The sequence below is a fragment of the Magnolia sinica genome, chromosome 18, assembly GCF_029962835.1.
Source record: "Magnolia sinica isolate HGM2019 chromosome 18, MsV1, whole genome shotgun sequence".
Lineage (NCBI taxonomy): Eukaryota > Viridiplantae > Streptophyta > Magnoliopsida > Magnoliales > Magnoliaceae > Magnolia > Magnolia sinica.
Window position 1 is genome coordinate 26,821,751 of NC_080590.1, and position 17,098 is coordinate 26,838,848.

The 17,098-nt window shown below is 43.0% G+C and overlaps 1 protein-coding gene across 4 annotated transcripts in view; it reads right to left on the reverse strand.

The window, feature by feature from the left end:
* The window catches only part of LOC131232476 (uncharacterized), a 40,400-nt gene extending 24,157 nt beyond the window's left edge, over positions 1-16,243 (reverse strand). For 2 of the 4 annotated variants that reach the window (XM_058228734.1, XM_058228733.1), the window contains exons 1-5: positions 15,738-16,240; positions 15,510-15,660; positions 11,149-11,480; positions 1,229-1,310; positions 816-1,146 (exon numbers count right to left, since the gene is read on the reverse strand). In XM_058228734.1, the coding sequence (XP_058084717.1) occupies positions 816-1,146; positions 1,229-1,310; positions 11,149-11,480; positions 15,510-15,660; positions 15,738-16,171 (1,330 nt within the window). In that variant the 5' untranslated portion in view covers positions 16,172-16,240. Of the gene's footprint in view, positions 1-815; positions 1,147-1,228; positions 1,311-11,148; positions 11,481-15,509; positions 15,661-15,737 lie in introns of all 4 variants that reach the window. The other 2 variants (XR_009164861.1, XM_058228735.1) reach the window with 2 other exon arrangements.
* Positions 16,244-17,098: the final 855 nt, after the last annotated feature.

Genomic DNA, 17,098 nt, shown 5'->3' on the forward strand with positions numbered 1-17,098 from the left:
ATTTATGTAGAACTTTTTTCATATTTTTTCTGATTTTTTAAGAAAACCGGAAAAATCTTATGATACACAGTACTATTTGATTCAGCCCCTTACGATTTGCAATACCATAATGATTATGATAAAATTGTCCGCTGATACTTAATGTAATGAGATCACTCAATAGATACAATAGTTCCAGCTCCAAACAACAAAAGGCTAAAACAATTTCACTCCAAACGCACTCTAGTGGTACCGGTACCACCATAAGCTTACAGTGGTATCGAGCAGATGTGGGGCATCCAAACCTTCAATTAGATGTGTCACCTCAGAAAACCCTAGACACCAAAACTCATATAGATCCAAAACTATGGTGGGCCATAAAAAAGGGATCAAGCTCAGAACGAACACTCACACTTAAATTCCACAGGGGCACATCTGAGTCGCAAAACAGCGTGAATCTCTGCTGGCGCTTCATTTGGACTGGATGAAGGATCAGAACAGCCTTGATTATATGTACACAAAACGGTGGGCCCCTCGTTCTACTCAATAGTGGGTATTCCCACTCAATACGTTTCATATATTGTGGCCCATCTAAGTTTTGGATCAATCTAATATTTGGGCTCTGTATGTTTTCTTATGTGAGGGATATGATAGACAGTTTGGATGGGGTGAATACATCATGCTCCATTTCATTTAGCATAGAGACCTCAAGTAAACCGATTTGTGCATGTGGAAGACTTAAATATCAGTAAGATCAAGAGCCTGAAAATATTAAGCATTAAGCATGAGAGAACCAAAATCATACATGCATATCCATTTACATACAAGCAGACAACCTTGCAACTCATCATCTGGGTTGCTCTTTTTAATAAAAAGGCACTGTGCCAGGATCACAGCCTGCTGGTTCGCATCTAGAGTTGCCTTAGCACTACCACCATTTTGAATAGCACTTGCATCACTCCCAGCATCTTTCTCAGTTTCTACTAGCCTTGGAGTCATCAGTATGTCACAATTCTCATGTTGATCATCAGAATGAGTGACCATCTTATCTGCCTCAAGGGGAGAACTACATCTCCGGAGTGCATGACTTTCCATGACATCATTTTGATTGCCACTTTTCTGCTCAGTTGCGTTAGTAACAAGCACCATTTGAGCCTTTGCCTCTACCTGCATCAAAGCATAAGACCTATAGTAAAGGCACTGGATTTTCCAACTAATATTCAATATACATTGAAATAAGAAAAAAGACCTGGTGAACAGTCCGGAAGCCCAGAACACCTGTAACGGAAAGATGCAGTCCAGATGCTTCTTGAGCACAGTTAAAATGTATCCTGAGAAACAAAATAAAGCTTAAGAGATTTCAGAAATGATAGGAAAAATATTCCAGTTACTAAAAGAGATCAACTTTTAAACTCTTGAATGCCATGAAGGTGCCAGCTAGTGAGCTTGCATGTACACGGTGACATGCATGTCCATGACAGTAGGGATAAGGGTGAAGTGCAGCAAGTTCATTGTATTGTTCCAAAAATCAAGATCCAAGTTATGCCAACAAATTAAGAATTCCAAACAGACAAGGGAAGCAACTGGGATACTTTTGATAAGAAGTATGGATCGAAAAGGTGCCAAAACATTTCTAAGTGGAGAAAACTAGATTAATAAGCACTTCAAACTAGTTTAATTCGTAGTCAAAGAATGCAAGCACCAAAAAGTCATCTGTAATGAAAAGAAATAAAATAAATAATAAATAAAAAGAGCATAAAGGAATGCAACGGAATGAGGCAAAAGTCTCATGAACAAGGCATAAGGCTTCTCTGTAAATTGTGGGAAAATAAAATAATATGGAAAAGATATTACAAAGAAAACAAAAAAGAAGAAAAGAATGAATAACAGGAAAAAAAACAAAAAGTAGGGTTAGTAAGGTACATTAAAAGGCAGAAATGAACTTTTAAGCATTGTTTTTCAACACAATCATGTCGCTTTCTCCCCATGTCAAGGACCATTCAATTTGTGGCCGGTGCTCCATCAGTCGAATGGAAAATAAAACCATATAAATAATTCATAGATTCCAAAATATCATCAACCTAAGACCTTACATGGCCATCCATCAAGTGATGAAACGTGAACAGTCTGGATACAGCTGCAAGAGGATAAGCTATGTGTACAAAGCTAAAGAATGTGATTCTTTGTCCTTGATAGCTTAGGTAGGTTTTGCAGGCAGACATAGGGGCAATTCAAATTAAAGGGAGAAAATCTATCTAGAAGGGTGTGTCTTTAACAAGGCTGAAAGTAAATCCATTCGTCTATTATTATCATATTGCAACGAACTGCACTTCACGGCACATACTTATGTTTTCCTCATATTTTCCTATTGAAAATAACCACATTTCAACCGTGCAAGCAACATTTTTCTCTAAAGTATCTTTTCTGAATGCAAGTCTTGAGGCTAAGGATCAAGCAAGGCAGGGTAGGGAGTGGTCAAGTTGTGGGTTTGGAAGGGCGACAGGGGGTCGGGCAAGGGAGAGTCAACAGGCTGGGCCTAAAGCTAGATAATGCACTAGTTGTGAATGTGATGAGGACATTATGCACACACATGCCCGCACGACACCCGCACGCGCACGCACACCACCCCGCCTACGCACTTGTGTATGCAGAAAGAGAGCCCCACCGTCGATATGGCTCGATGACGACGTCCAGGGAGGGCCTCGTAGCTAGAAGACGAAGTTTTGATTCAAAAGAGTAGGCCCAATGTCAAGAAAAGCTCATCATGGAATCTCATGATCGTGGCCCACTAGTCGGATTGATTTCATATTTTAGGTTTTGCTTATCGTTATTATTTAAAACATCATGAACGCTTTGGATTTCTTTGTTTGGTTTTTATTTTAGTTTACTTCATCGCCAAGTAATAGGTTGCGCACATGGCGCGAGTTTAGGAGTATAGGGTTTTCCCTATGAATAGGCATCTCTTGTAGTTCTTTTGATTCATTGAAGTTGAATAAAAATTCTTGCATGGTTTTTCTGCTCCCTGAGTTTCTGAGTTGTGGAAAAATTAAAGTAGACGCGAAGCCCTCCCTTTTCGAAGGGCTAAGATTAAAGTGGGTGCGAAGCTCTCCCTTTTCGAAGGGTTGACTACCGTGGTGCGAAGCCACGTTTATCCCCATCCGCCCATCCATCTTATTTCATCATTCCCACAACCATATTCGCGCCAAATCCGTTTGTTTTGCAGTTGTTCATCCCTCTGCAGCCAATTTTTAGAATCTGGCCCTACATGAGGACTGAAACTTCGACGGAGCACCATGCTCAGACCGTAACTCGGATCAACGTGAGATTTGGAGGTTCTGCAGCCCAAGTCTGGCTGACCAGGGCCAAGAAGCCGATTTGGGAAGGTAGGCCTTCATCGCACGTGCGGCCATCCCACCTGCGCACGTGCGTCAGCCCCGGGGCACCGTCTGCAAGCGGCGACTATTTCTGGGACAAGTTTTTCTCTTGTTTTCCTCTTTTCATCCCTAATTTTATAAACCTTAACCCTAGATTTCCATAAATCCTCAATTTCTCTCTTTTCTCACCCTAGGGTTCATTTGAAATTGGTAAATTCCTTGGATTAGGGATTGATTGTCATGCATGTGTGGATGATTTCTATTTCCCTTTTGAGTATCATTTGATTCATAATTTTTATTGATCCAACCCTAACATGTGTAGGCCTGAACCCACATAAATTCCCCTTAATTGAATGTTTGGACTTTTGTGTGGGATGTGGAATTTGTGTAATTGTTTATGACTATGTGATCTTAAGCCTGAAATCTTACATATCATATCTAAATTTCATGTCCTGCATCAAATTTGGTATTAGAGCCTAGGGTTCTTATAGGGGAATTCATCACATATTTAGGGTTGAGTTTGTTTGAGTCCTTCATGCATCCAGTCCATCATATATAGCTGCTAGAAGACCGTAGTCCCTGATATATGTTGCTGAATTTTAGTAACAGTGTGTAGTCTCCATCATATAGAGTCTCGTACGGTTATTTAGTTTTTTTTAGACGCATATAGTTGCCGTAGCAGATCCTTAGGTTGAGTAAGTAGTGCATGCCCACACGTACGGGTCGTGGTTTCGGTTTGCAATCCCCAGACTAAACATGGAGCAACTGCAAGAAACAGTGGCCAAGTTAGCCCAGCAGGTTGAGTCCTTGAGTAAGCACTTGGAACAATGCATAGATAAATGCCTTGACCAAATAGAGGCCTCCTTCGGGGCAAACCCCACTATTAGGGACGATGCCCAATCTCAGGCAATTGGTCAGGAGGTTAGGCCAAGGAATGGAGGCAGCCAAGGAGTTGGTCATAGGCGCGCACCTGTGCATCCACCCCTTAAGGGACATCATGATTAATGTGACCTAGATGCACAACTCCTCAAGGGAGTTAGGGTAGATACCCCTACATTTGATGGCCACTTGGACCCGAAAGCTTTTTTAGATTGGTTGGTGAATATGGACCATTATTTTGAATGGTATGACATGTCGAATACTCGATGAGTCCGATTCGCCAAGATGAAGCTTGTGGGCCAAGCAAAGAGGTTTTGGGCAACGGTTGAGCGAAAGAAAGAAAGAGCAAGGGAACTCCCAATAGCCCATTGGGGAGAAATGAAAAAAACACTTAAAGAGAAGTATCTCCATTTCTCTTATCGCTTACGGTTGATTGAGGAGTGGCAGTCTCTTCGGCAAGGTTCCATGAGTGTCGCGGACTATATCGAGAAATTTGAAGAGTATTCGACCTACTGTGAGGTTGATGAGAACCCAGTACTCACCCTTGCTCGTTTCAAAACGGGTCTCCATCCTGACATTAGGAGAGAATTGCTCACCAAAGACATAGACACTATTGAACAATTGTACCAAGTAATGTTAGACGTCGAGCAATACTTTAAAGCATCTGTTGGAAGGCGGTTTGACTTTCGTGAATCCAGTGCTAAGGCTAACCCCTCTGGGGCTAAACCTAACACGGGATTCCAAAACAAACCTTTCACTAATGTTCAGTCCAGGCCCAAGGATGATAAGGGTAAAGAAATTGTCGGGTCTAGTTCGTGTGGAAGCGGGGCCACTAGGTGTTTTAGGTGTCAGGGGTTTGGTCATTTTGCTCACCAGTGCAGCACGAGAGAGGGCATCAAAGTACTCCTTATTGATGGGCAAGTAAAAATAGTGCCCCCAGAGAGTGATGGTGAGGAGGAATATGAGCCAGTCGAAACCCCTAGTGATGAGGAAGAGGGAATGCAAGAGTCTGCGACCCTCGCAATTGTGCGTTGTGCTTTGGCTCAAGCCAATAACATTAATGACTGGCGCCACAACACGATCTTCTACACGTATGCAAAATGTGGGGAAAAGAGCTGTAAGATGATCGTAGATAATGGTAGTTGTACCAATGTGGCATCGACTAGCACTGTGAGTCATTTGGGCTTGAAGCTAGAAGCCCATCCTCAACCTTACAAAGTCTCCTGGGTTGATGAAATATCCATTCCAGTCTCGCACCGTTGTCTTGTCCCTATTCAGTTTGGATCATATAAAAACACAATTTGGTGTAATGTTGTTCCTATGGATGTGGGCCATATCATTCTGGGTAGGCCATTGCTCTATGACAGGGACGTCACTATATTTGGTCGTTCAAATGTGTGTACGTTCTGTTTTGAGGGCATGAAGGTCAAGCTAAATCCTCTACCACCCAAGAATACGACTGGAAAAGAGTCCACCACACAGTGGTGTGAGCGGCCCAAAAGAAGTGGAGTCGAAGTCCCAGTCCAAACTGCTCCATATTTTGAATGCTAAAGACTTTGAGCGAGAAACGGCGGCGGACTCGATGATATACGCCCTTGTGGCTAGGGAGAGTGTACTAGAGACTAACATAGAGTTACCCACTGAGGCCATTCAGGTAGTACATGAGTTTTGTGACATCTTTCCTGATGATCTACCGAATGAGCTTCCCCCTATGAGGGATATACAGCATGCCATTGATTTAATCCCTGGGGCGACTCTACCAAACCTCCCACATTACAGAATGAACCCAAAGGATCACGCTGAGTTGAAGAAGTAGATTGATGAACTCCTAGATAAGGGTTTCATTCGAGAGAGCATGAGTCCGTGTGTCATGCCCGCCCTTCTTACACCTAAGAAGGATGGCACATGGAGGATGTGTGTTGATAATAGGGTCATCAACAAAATCACAGTCAAGTGTCGATTTCCCATACCGCGTCTTGATAACATGTTAGATATGATGGCCAATGCTATTATCTTATCAAAAATTGACCTCAAAAGTGGGTATCACCAAATCCGTATATGCCCTGGTAATGAGTGGAAGATGGCCTTTAAGACGAAAGATGGTATATGAGTGGCTAGTTATGCCTTTTGGGTTAACTAACGCCCCAAGCACTTTCATGCATGTGATTACCCAAGTGTTGAGGCCCTTCATGGGGAAGTTCCCGGTCGTATACTTTAATGATATCTTGATTTATAGCATGACTAAGGAGTAACACCTTAATCATTTGAAGCAAGTTTGTGGGATCCTTAGGGCCGAGAAGTTGTACGCCAACCTAAAGAAGTGCATGTTCTTGTCTAGTAGTGTGATCTTCTTAAGTTTTATTATGTCAGCTGAGGGCGTATCAGCGGATCCCGAGAAGGTCAAGGCCATCATCAATTGGCCTGAACCCCGCAATATTCATGAGGTGCACAACTTTCACGGCTTTGCCACCTTTTATAGGCGGTTCATTCGAGGCTTCAGTTCCATTATGGCTCTCATCACGGATTGCATAAAAAATGGAGATTTCAATGGACAAAGGCAGCTTCAAAGGCCTTCAAGGAGATAAAGGTCAAGATGACTGAAGCTTCAGTCACGCGACCTCCAGATTTTTCAAAAGCTTTTGAAGTCGCATGTGACGCATCAGGTGTCGGCATAGGAGGAGTACTTAGTTAGGAAGGGCACCCTGTTGCCTTTTTTAGTAAGAAACTGAATGAGGCGAAACAAAGATATTCCACATATGATAAGGAGTTCTATGCGGTAGTGCAATCACTATGCCAATGGCGTCATTACTTATTACTGCAAGAATTCGTCTTATTCTCGAATCATGAAGCCTTGAGATACTTGAACTCTCAAAAGAAATTAAGCCTCAGGCATGCCAAGTGGGTTCAATTCCTCCAAGAGTACACTTTCGTGCTTAAGCACAATGCCGGTGTAGAGAATAAGCCTGCCGACGCGTTGAGTCGTCGAGTCGCATTACTCAACTACATGACCGTTGAAGTTACGGGCCTTGAGCGCATCAAAGAAGAGTATTCTGAATGTCCAGATTTTGAAGTTGTGTACGCGTCGTTGTTAGAGAGTTCGTCAGGAGCTAACAGTGAATATTTGATTTTGGACGAATATTTGTTTAGGAATGACCACTTGTGCATATCACGCACCTCCCTCCGCAATTTTCTTGTCTGAGAGTTACATTCAGGAGGGGTCGCAGGTCATTTCGGTCGAGACAGGACCATTGCCCTAGTGGATGATAGGTTTTATTGGCCAAGCCTCAAGCAAGACGTGTCCGAAATTATAGGGCAATGCCGTACTTGTCAACTAGCAAAGCAAAGGAAACAAAATAGAGGATTATACACACATTTGCCAGTCGCATTCATCCCTTGGCAGGACATCAGTATGGACTTCGTGCTTCGACTTCCCAGGACTATTCGGAAACACGATTCAATATTTGTTGTTGTGGAACATTTCTCTAAAATGGCCCACTTCATTCCTTGTTCTAAGACCTCCGATGCATCTCATATTGCCAAGTTGTTCCTTACTAAGGTCATCAAACTGCATGGGTTACCAAAAAACAGTGTCTGACCGTGACGTGCGATTTATGAGTTACTTTTGGAAGACACTATAGCACATGATGAATACTAGACTCCAATTTTCTTCTGCCTACCACCCTCAGACCGATGGCCAGACTGAGGTGATTAATAGGAGCCTAGGGAGTTTACTTCGATGTTTAGTGAGGGAGCATACCAGGATATGGGACACCGTACTACTCGTAGCCGAGTTTGCATTCAATAGGTCCACAGGCCTAAGTCCTTTTGAAGTCGTTACTAGTTACAAGCCTAGGAAGCCTATTGATCTTGTCCCCATGTCATTGTCCCATAGGCCATCAGAGTCTGCAAAATCTTTTGTGCATCACATACATTCATTGCATCAAGAAATCAGGCGAAAGATTACTACTAGTAATAACATTACAAATTTTCTGTAGACCAACATAAATGTTTCAAAGAATTCAATATTGGGGACTCTGTGATGGTCCGCATCAAGCCCGAGCGGTACCCTCCAGGAGTCATTTGTAAGTTACACGGGCGTAGCGTTGGACCCTTCAAAATTATAAAACGAAACGGTCTCAATGCATATGAGGTAGATCTTCCACCTTCCATGAGAATTAGTTCCACATTCAATGTGGAGGATTTAGTTGCTTTTCAGGGACCCACTAATACTTTGTCCTGCCCTTCGCCCACTCATCCTGATTCCCCAGATTTACCCCTTGAACCATGGCCTTTTCCCAGCCTCTACCTCCCATACCTAGCCTTCACACACCCAGATAGGAAATAGAGGATATCCTGGACCATGAAATAGTTTCAACATCGGCCAGCGGGTTTCAGAAGTACCTGGTTAAATGGAAGTCAAGCCCAGCGTCAAACAGCACGTGGCTCACTGAGGAAGAGCTTTAGAGACTTGATCCTGACATCCCGGAGCAGAATCTTCGCAGCCGAGGAGAGTTGATGAGGACATCGTGAGCACGCATGTCCGCACGACGCTCACACGCGCACGCACACCACCCCCCTATGCACATATGTACGCAGAAGGAGGGCCCCACCATCGATCTGGCTCGATGACGATGTCCAGGGAGAGTCTCTTGGCTAGAAGACGAAGTTTTGATTCAAAAGAGTGGCCCGATAGTCAAGAAAAGCCCATCATAGAATCTCATGATTGTAGCCCACTACTTAGATTGATTTCATATTTTAGGTTTTGCTTATTGTTATTATTTAAAACATCATAAATGCTTTGAATTTCTTTGTTTGGTTTTTATTTTAGTTTACTTCATCGCCAAGTAATAGGTTGCGCACATGTCGCGAGTTTAGGAGTATAGGGTTTTCCCTATGAATAGGCATCCATTGTAGTTCTTTTGATTCATTAAAGTTGAATGAAAATTCCTGCGTGGTTTTTCCGCTCTCTGGGTTTCTGAGTTGTGGAAAAATTAAAGTGGGTGCGAAGCCCTCCCTTTTCGAAGGGCTGAGATTAAAGTGGGTGCAAAGCCCTCCCTTTTCGAAGGGTTGACTACCGTGGTGCGAAGCCACATTTATCTCCATCCGCCCCTCCATCTTATTTCATCCTTCCCACAACCATATTCGCGCCAAATCCGTTTGTTTTGCAGCTGTTTATCCCTCTACAGCCAGTTTTCAGAATCTGACCCTACAGGAGGGCTGAAACTTCGACAAAGCACCACGCCCAGACTGTACCTCAGATCGACGTGAGAGTTGGAGGTTTTGCAGCCCAAGCCTGGCCGATCAGGGACAAGAAGCCGATTTGGGAAGGCGGGCCTTCATCGCACGTACGGCCAGCCCACCTGCGCACGTGGGTCAGCCCCGGGGCACCATCTGCACGCGGGGACTATTTCTAGGACAGGTTTTTCTCTTGTTTTTCTCTTTTCATCCCTAATTTTATAAACCCTAACCCTAGATTGCCCTTAATCCCCAATTTCTATCTCTTTTCTCACCCTAGGGTTCCTTGATTTGAAATTGGTGAATTCCTTGGATTAAGGATTGATTGTCATGCATGTGTGGATGATTTCTATTTCCCTTTGAGTATTGTTTGGTTCATAATTTTTATTGATCCAGCTCTAACATGTGTAGGCCTGGACCCACATATATTCCCCTTAATTGAATATTTGGACTTTCGTGTGAGATGTGGAATTTGTGTAGTTGTTTATGACTATGTGATCTTAAGCCTGAAATCTTACGTATCATATCCGAATTTCATGTCCTGCATCAAAATGTGAGACCTGGTATGACCAGAACATTATAATTTATACTTAATACTAAAGCAGCACACCTAGTTCACAAAGAGTATAGATTGGTTAACCTTCTCATAATTGGCAAGAGAATTTCCAACAATATACGGCATAATGGTGAAATTGAAACACAGATATAGCAGTTCTGACTAAAGAATACACAGCAGTTGCTATTTCCTTAAATCATCATCTTAAGCCAAGTCCCTTTGAAACTACAACAATGTCATCAAAATAGGGCTCAAATAACTTATCTTTTCAGCACCAACACCTGAAATAATTTTGATAAACTGATGCCGATGTAGGAGTAGCACAAATAGTTAATAAAATGAGGAAAGTAGACTTAGATGGTTTGGTCATGTGCAGCAAAGAGCAACAACTGTGCTGGTTAGGAGTGAGTTGGTGCTTTTTTTTAACTGCATGAGTTGGTTCAAGTTGAAAGCTCTAAAAGGTTAAGGGGAAGGCCCAAAAGGTTGTGGATGGAGGTAGTAAGAAAAGACTTGATGACTTATGGTCTAACTGAAGGCATGGCCCTTGATAGAGTGGAATAGCGGAGTAGGATTCATGTAGATGTAGCCAACTCCAATTAATTGGGATGAGGCTTAGAAGATGTTGTAGGAAGGTAACTAGAGAAGTGCACGATGAGACAGTTTAGCACAGTACTCTCAGCTCAAGACCCATTGAAAAGACCATTTTATTATGGCTGAGAGAGAGAGAGAGAGAGAGAGAGAGAGAGAGAATAATCAGAACTACAATGTCTCAGACTCTCAGATAGTGTCCACCAGGAGAAAAGGTAAGGGAAGAAAAGAAGAAGAAGAAGAAGAAGGCAAGCTTGCATCTTGAAAATCAGATATGTAACCTATATTGAGTTCCTTGAAAAAGGCTGACATAAATTATAGATGTACCATTCTGATATGCATGATGATTGCAAAAGAATATGAGGAAATATGATTGAAGACATAAAGCATGACTCAGCCATTTAGCAATAGTGATGTACAATAAAGGTACATCGGATAATGATATTTCTAACCAAGCCAATACTTGTAATGATATTTCTTACATCAACACAACCATAAAGGAACTCATCAAATCAATTAATTTGGAAAAGATCTCACCTTGAAGAATCAACTCGACCATAAGTATGTTCTACCAACCCTGCTTCTAAATGAGCCATCGACACAATGGCTAATGCTTCTCCCTCACACAAGCTGGTACCCCAGTAATTCACTACTTCATCCAAATTGCCAAAATGACCCACAGTTTCATTCATCAGCACACGTAATAGATCATATAAAGAAGACAATCGCTCATCTAAAATCCTTTGTTGAAGGAGAATAAGCCTAGACAACCACCACACAACCGTTCTAGTTCCGCTTAAACAAGAATTATTCCCCTCCATAGACAAGTCTTTCACCTTCGAAAGCAACATCTTGGCATAAACTATATACTGTGGAAAAAAAAAACTGTTATAATCCTATATAGGTAAGATTCAAGAATAAAGACCAAAAAGTAAAAGAATACTGCAGGTGCCCATTTGGGCTCCCCTAGAAAATGTGTTTAATCATAATGCTTCTTTCTCAGGCAGGGACCACCATGTGGTATCAGCGCCTGTCACAAGTGTACTTACGGTCAGGATTGAAGGCAGGAATATGGCCCACCTAGTAATCAGTGGCCCTGAAATTTCAGGGGAGTTCTTTTCTTGTGATGGCAATTCCAGTGAACGGTTCGGATCTCAAACATGTGGAACAGATTCAGTCATGTGTGAGAGGCAGTCAATCACTACCTCTCAATAATCTCTTTTTTTTAATAACAGGGAGCAAGCAGTTCTCCAAACAAATGCAACAGGGTGTTGTAGATTTAAAATTAAATAAAATAGGTGGCACCAAAACAGATGCTATCTCTTTACGACTCCGCATATGAAAGAACTATTGTTAGATTGTAAATCTGTGCAAATCTGTAAATTTTGATTAGTCTTTATTGGATTCTAGGATTTATAATTAGCAATTGTACAGCCATTCTTAGACTAGGAGCTCGCCTAAAATAGTTTATATCTATTCCATAAGAGGACCATTCCTCTTTCAATGAAAATCATCAGAGAAATTTCTCCACTTACATGTTAGATTGAAAATCTGTACAATTTTGTAAATCGATTTTGATTAGTATTGATCCGATTCTTCAATTTATAACTAGCAATGATACAACCATTCTTAGACTAGGAGCTTGCTTAAAACAGTTTGTATCTTTCTATAAGAGGACCATTCCTCTTTCAATGAAAATCATCAGGGAAATTTATCCACTTTACATAGTATCAGAGCCACCCCATTCGGTGCTTCGATTTTCCACCGGAATCCAGCCGTTTCCTACCTTCCTGTTGTCACTGACAGTACCTCTGTCGACACCAAACCTATCATCCCCTTTCACGGCCCCCACAACTAGCTCCAACCCCTGATCGTCAACAGCCCCGATCTATCAACTGCCGCATCCAGATCTAATGCCCAACCCATCAACAGCCACATCCAACCACCAGCGCAAACGCCATTTCCGGCACTGCACGAACCCACCAGCCATTCCTGGACACCTCTTTGGCATTCCTGCCATCGCATGAACCTAACAGCTAGCCCCGGCCACCTCTCTAGCATTCCCAGCATCACATGAACCCAATAGATAGCCCCGACCACCTCTCTAGCATTCCCAGCATCGCACAAACCCACTGACATTCCCAGCCACCTCTCTGGCATTACCGGCACCACACGAACCCACCATCGTTCTCAGCTTCACTCGAACCCATTCTCAGCTTCACTCGAGCCCACCGCCGTTCTTGGCTCCACTCAAACCCACTGCCGACGGTGCTCAAACCCACTCCCTGTGGTGCTCAAACCCTACCCGAACCCACCTCCAGCAGTGGGCCCTACTGCCCCTCTGTTGTCCATCATTCGTCAGCCATCTTTGCCGACGGTCGTCAAGCCACATCATCCCCACATCCACCTTTGGCATCTTTGTCATCTCTTAACGTCTCCTCTTTGCCATTACTGACGGCAGCTCCCACCTTCCTGTCTCAACCACATCCACCACTACACCCATCTATTGTCGATGCTGACATCCAGATCCGGTTCACCCAAATCGATTCTTCAGCAGCTCCGGCCTCGTCTTCGCTACCGTGCGAACACCTCTGCATCTTTGCGCCAGATACTTCTGCTTCAGCATCCAGCATTCCAATTCTTTTGGTCAGCCACATCACGCAGATGCACAAATTCATCACTTCCATCCCCAGGTTGTTGTGGCATGTAGGCCCCTCCTGTGCCTAGAGGTGTTGTTGGAATATTGCGGTTGTTAGCTCCTTTCATTACTGTGATTATTTTTATTGTTCGACCATTGAGATTATTGCTATGCTACTATAGTTGAATCTAGTACAACTTATACGCCTGACATAGGCACTAATACTTCCACCATCAATTCCTCACGCCCCCTCTATCTCCACCATTCTGACCAGCCCTAAATCATGCTTGTTTCCCAACCGCTCAAAGGTGATAATTATGCCACTTGAAGTCATGCCATGATCATTGCCCTTGGTGCAGAAAATAAATTGTTCTTTGTTGATGGCTGCTACCCACAACCATCTAGCAATTCGTCTAATTTTCCCTATGGACCCGTTACAACCATATGGTTCTATCTTGGATTCTCAATGCTCTAACTAAAGAATTAGCATATAGCGTTGTTATACTAACAATGCTCGTGATGTTTGGACTGATCTGCACAATCAATTTTCTCAAAGCAATGGTCCACATACATTTCAACCCGAGCGTTCCATCAATTCCCACACACAAGGCCAATCGACCATTTTTATGTATTTTTCTTAGTTGAAGTCATATTGGGACAAACTGTCTTTTTGTTCTTCTCTTCCCGTGTGCACTTGTGGAGCTGCCAAGGAGCTTACTTCTCATCAACAGCGGCAACTTCTCATAAAATCCCTTTATGGACTCAAACAGGCCTCCAGACAATGGTTCACTAAATTCTCCATAGCCTTACATGGTGTTGGTTACATTCAGTCCATGACCAACTAATCCCTCTTCACCAGGCATCATGGTATCGCTTTTACTGCAGTCTTGGTCAACATTGATGATGTCATTGTCACAGAAAACAACGAAAATGCCATATCTACTTTGAAAACCTTCTTAGATCATTAATTTCGCATTAAAGACCTCAGACCGCTTAAATTTTTTTGGGAATTGGGGTAGCTCGTTCCCATCGAGGCATTTACATAAGCTAACGTAAATACACTCTTGATATCTTATCTGATGTTGGTTTACTTGGTGTCCGTCCTACAGACTTACCATGGATCAAAACTCCAAACTCACCAATGAAGTAGGGGAACATATCGTCGCTTGGTTAGACGTCTTCTTTATCTTCCTATTACTCGACTAGATTGTATATGTAGTACAGATTCTCAATCAATTCATGAGCAAACCGCGACAACCTTATTGGGATGCAACACTTCGCATTCTTCATTTTTGAAAGGAACTCCTGGTTAAGATTTACTTGTGTCTTCTAGTTCCTTCCCTCTGAAAGGATATTGTGATTCTAACTGGGCTAGTTGTCCCATGACATGCCGCTTTCTCACCAGTTATTAAATTTTCCTCAGTGAGTCTCCTCTCTCATTGAAAACAAAGAAGCAAAAAATTGTCTCTCGCTCCTCGGCTAATGCCAAGTATTGCTCCATGTCTACTACCAGTTGTGAACTCACATGGCTTCTTTATCTCCTTCACGATCTTCATGTTCACAATATTCAGCCAGCCCTCTTATTTTGCAACAATCAAGCCGACCTTCACACTGTTGTTGATCCAGTCTTTCATGAACGTAGACAACACATCGAGCTTGATTATCATCTTGTTTGTGAAAACATTCAATCCAGGTTAATTCAGCTTTCTTATGTTCCATCACGACTTCAGCTCGCCGATTTATTTACCAAACTGTCGGGCAAGGACTTGTTTCGATGATTGAGCTCCAAGTTGGGCGTTCTCAATGCTCACTCTCCAACTTGAGGGGGAGCATTAGATTGTAAATCTGTACAAATCTGTAAATTGATTTTGATTATTCTTGATTAGATTTTCGGATTTATAATTAGCAATTATATAGCCATTCTTAGACTAGGAGATTGCCTAAAATAATTTGTATCTTCTTAATAAAAGGAACATTCCTCTTTCAATGAAAATCATCAGGGAAATTTGTCCACTTTACAACTACAATATAACTCAATGTTAGCATTATCACCAATCATAATATCCCCAGAATAATCACCTTGAACAGACGGAAACTTCAATTACACCACAAAAATAGATCTTCTTGAGAAAATAAAAGCAGACTAAGATTCAGTCAACAAAAAGGCATGCAATATAAACACGAGAAGGGAATGTTAAGCAAGAGCTAAAGAAAGGAAAACTTCCTGAGCAATCACAGTAAGAGATAAAAAGAAGAATACCTGCAGATGGGAAAATTTCCCGAGCAAATCAGAACCGCTGGACATGAGCTGCCTACGGGCCCACATTTCCCACTCCCCACTCCCACTGACAGCCTTTCCTTTTTTCGAACCCAGGAATGTTAGAGGAAATGGGGGCAATTCCTCAACAGGACTGACAAAAAAAAAAAAAACATTCCATTGAATGAAGAAAGCTCAATCAACCGACTAGAGGCAATAAAGAACACTAACCCGGTCATATTGAGCTGGGTAAAAGCAAGAAAAGCCGCAACACCAATGCACATGACAAGAACCGCTCTGCACGAACGGTCGGGATCGTCTTCGGGCTCCAGCACGCTGAGCCAAGCTTCGGAGTCATTCTTCCGCAGGAACGATTCAGCGCTCTTCTCGACTTCGTGGTAGAATCGGTCCGCGCAGTCCGCTGAGTCCTTGAACTCCCATGAGTCTGCGAACTGGAAGACGAGACCGACTGTGTCGGAGGAGAGAGCGGCGGAGTAGTCTCCTTTCTCGATGGATGATGTGATTTCTTCGATGAAAGGGAGGAGATTGGGAGATTGCTTTTGAATGGTTGGAGGAGGAGGAGCTGTGCTTTTGGAAGGAGAGAGGGAGCACCGAAGGAGGCGGAGCTCCAGAGCTTTGGCGGTCTCGCGCTCTGTATCTGCCATCGCGCGCGAAGCAAGAGCTTCGAGCCTTCCTGAAGTAGAGAGTGGAGCTTGGTGGTGTAGGAACTTCGAAACGGAGAGTATTTGAAGGATGAGCCGCGCCAGTAACCTCGCAGCTGGGCACGGGACGACTCGACTCGTTTAGACCGGACTCGATCCGAACGGAATGGGTGAGTCGATCCGGACCGAGTAGCTTCGCCCAATCCGAACTCAAACCGAGTCGAATTTGAATCACCCAGTAACTCGATCTGGACTGAGTAGCTTCATCCAATCCGAACTCAAACTGAGTTGAGTTCGAATCACCCAGCAACTCGTACATGTGTGTGTATAATTGTATATAACTAAGACCTGATGTTTCATATACAAGATGCCATGTAGCTGATGAAGAGGCTGTAATTCCAGCAAGTGCACCTAGCTGAGTTGTGATTTCAGCCTTGGATTCCTGCAGCACTCGGTGCCAACTTGACCTAAGTACTTGTGACCAGGTAGGACTTGGTCTAGATTAGTCCAAGCCAGACCCAAACTTACATTGGGTCATACATGCTAGACTTGGTACCAAGTTACATCGAGTTTGGATCAGGTATATTTCAAAACCAAATCAAGTCGGGTCAACCCTAACTCGGTTTGACTCAACTCAATGCCTAACTCTTCTCACTATAGGAGGCAAAGGGAGCGGATTAGATACTAAACGCGCTTTAGTAGAGGCTACCCAAGTGCCCTAGTGACATGATGAAATACAATTAAATTGAATACCAAGAGTCTATTCCCTTACAATTAATGCTTTTTCCATTGGAGCTCCGTTAGGCATATATCCGTTTGACATTACACTCAGTTGACCTAATAAGGGTAAATGCCGTTTTCAAGTCATTTATTTCTTCACTCCCCCTACTTAAGTGACATCACCACTTTCTGGGGGCACCACTATGATGT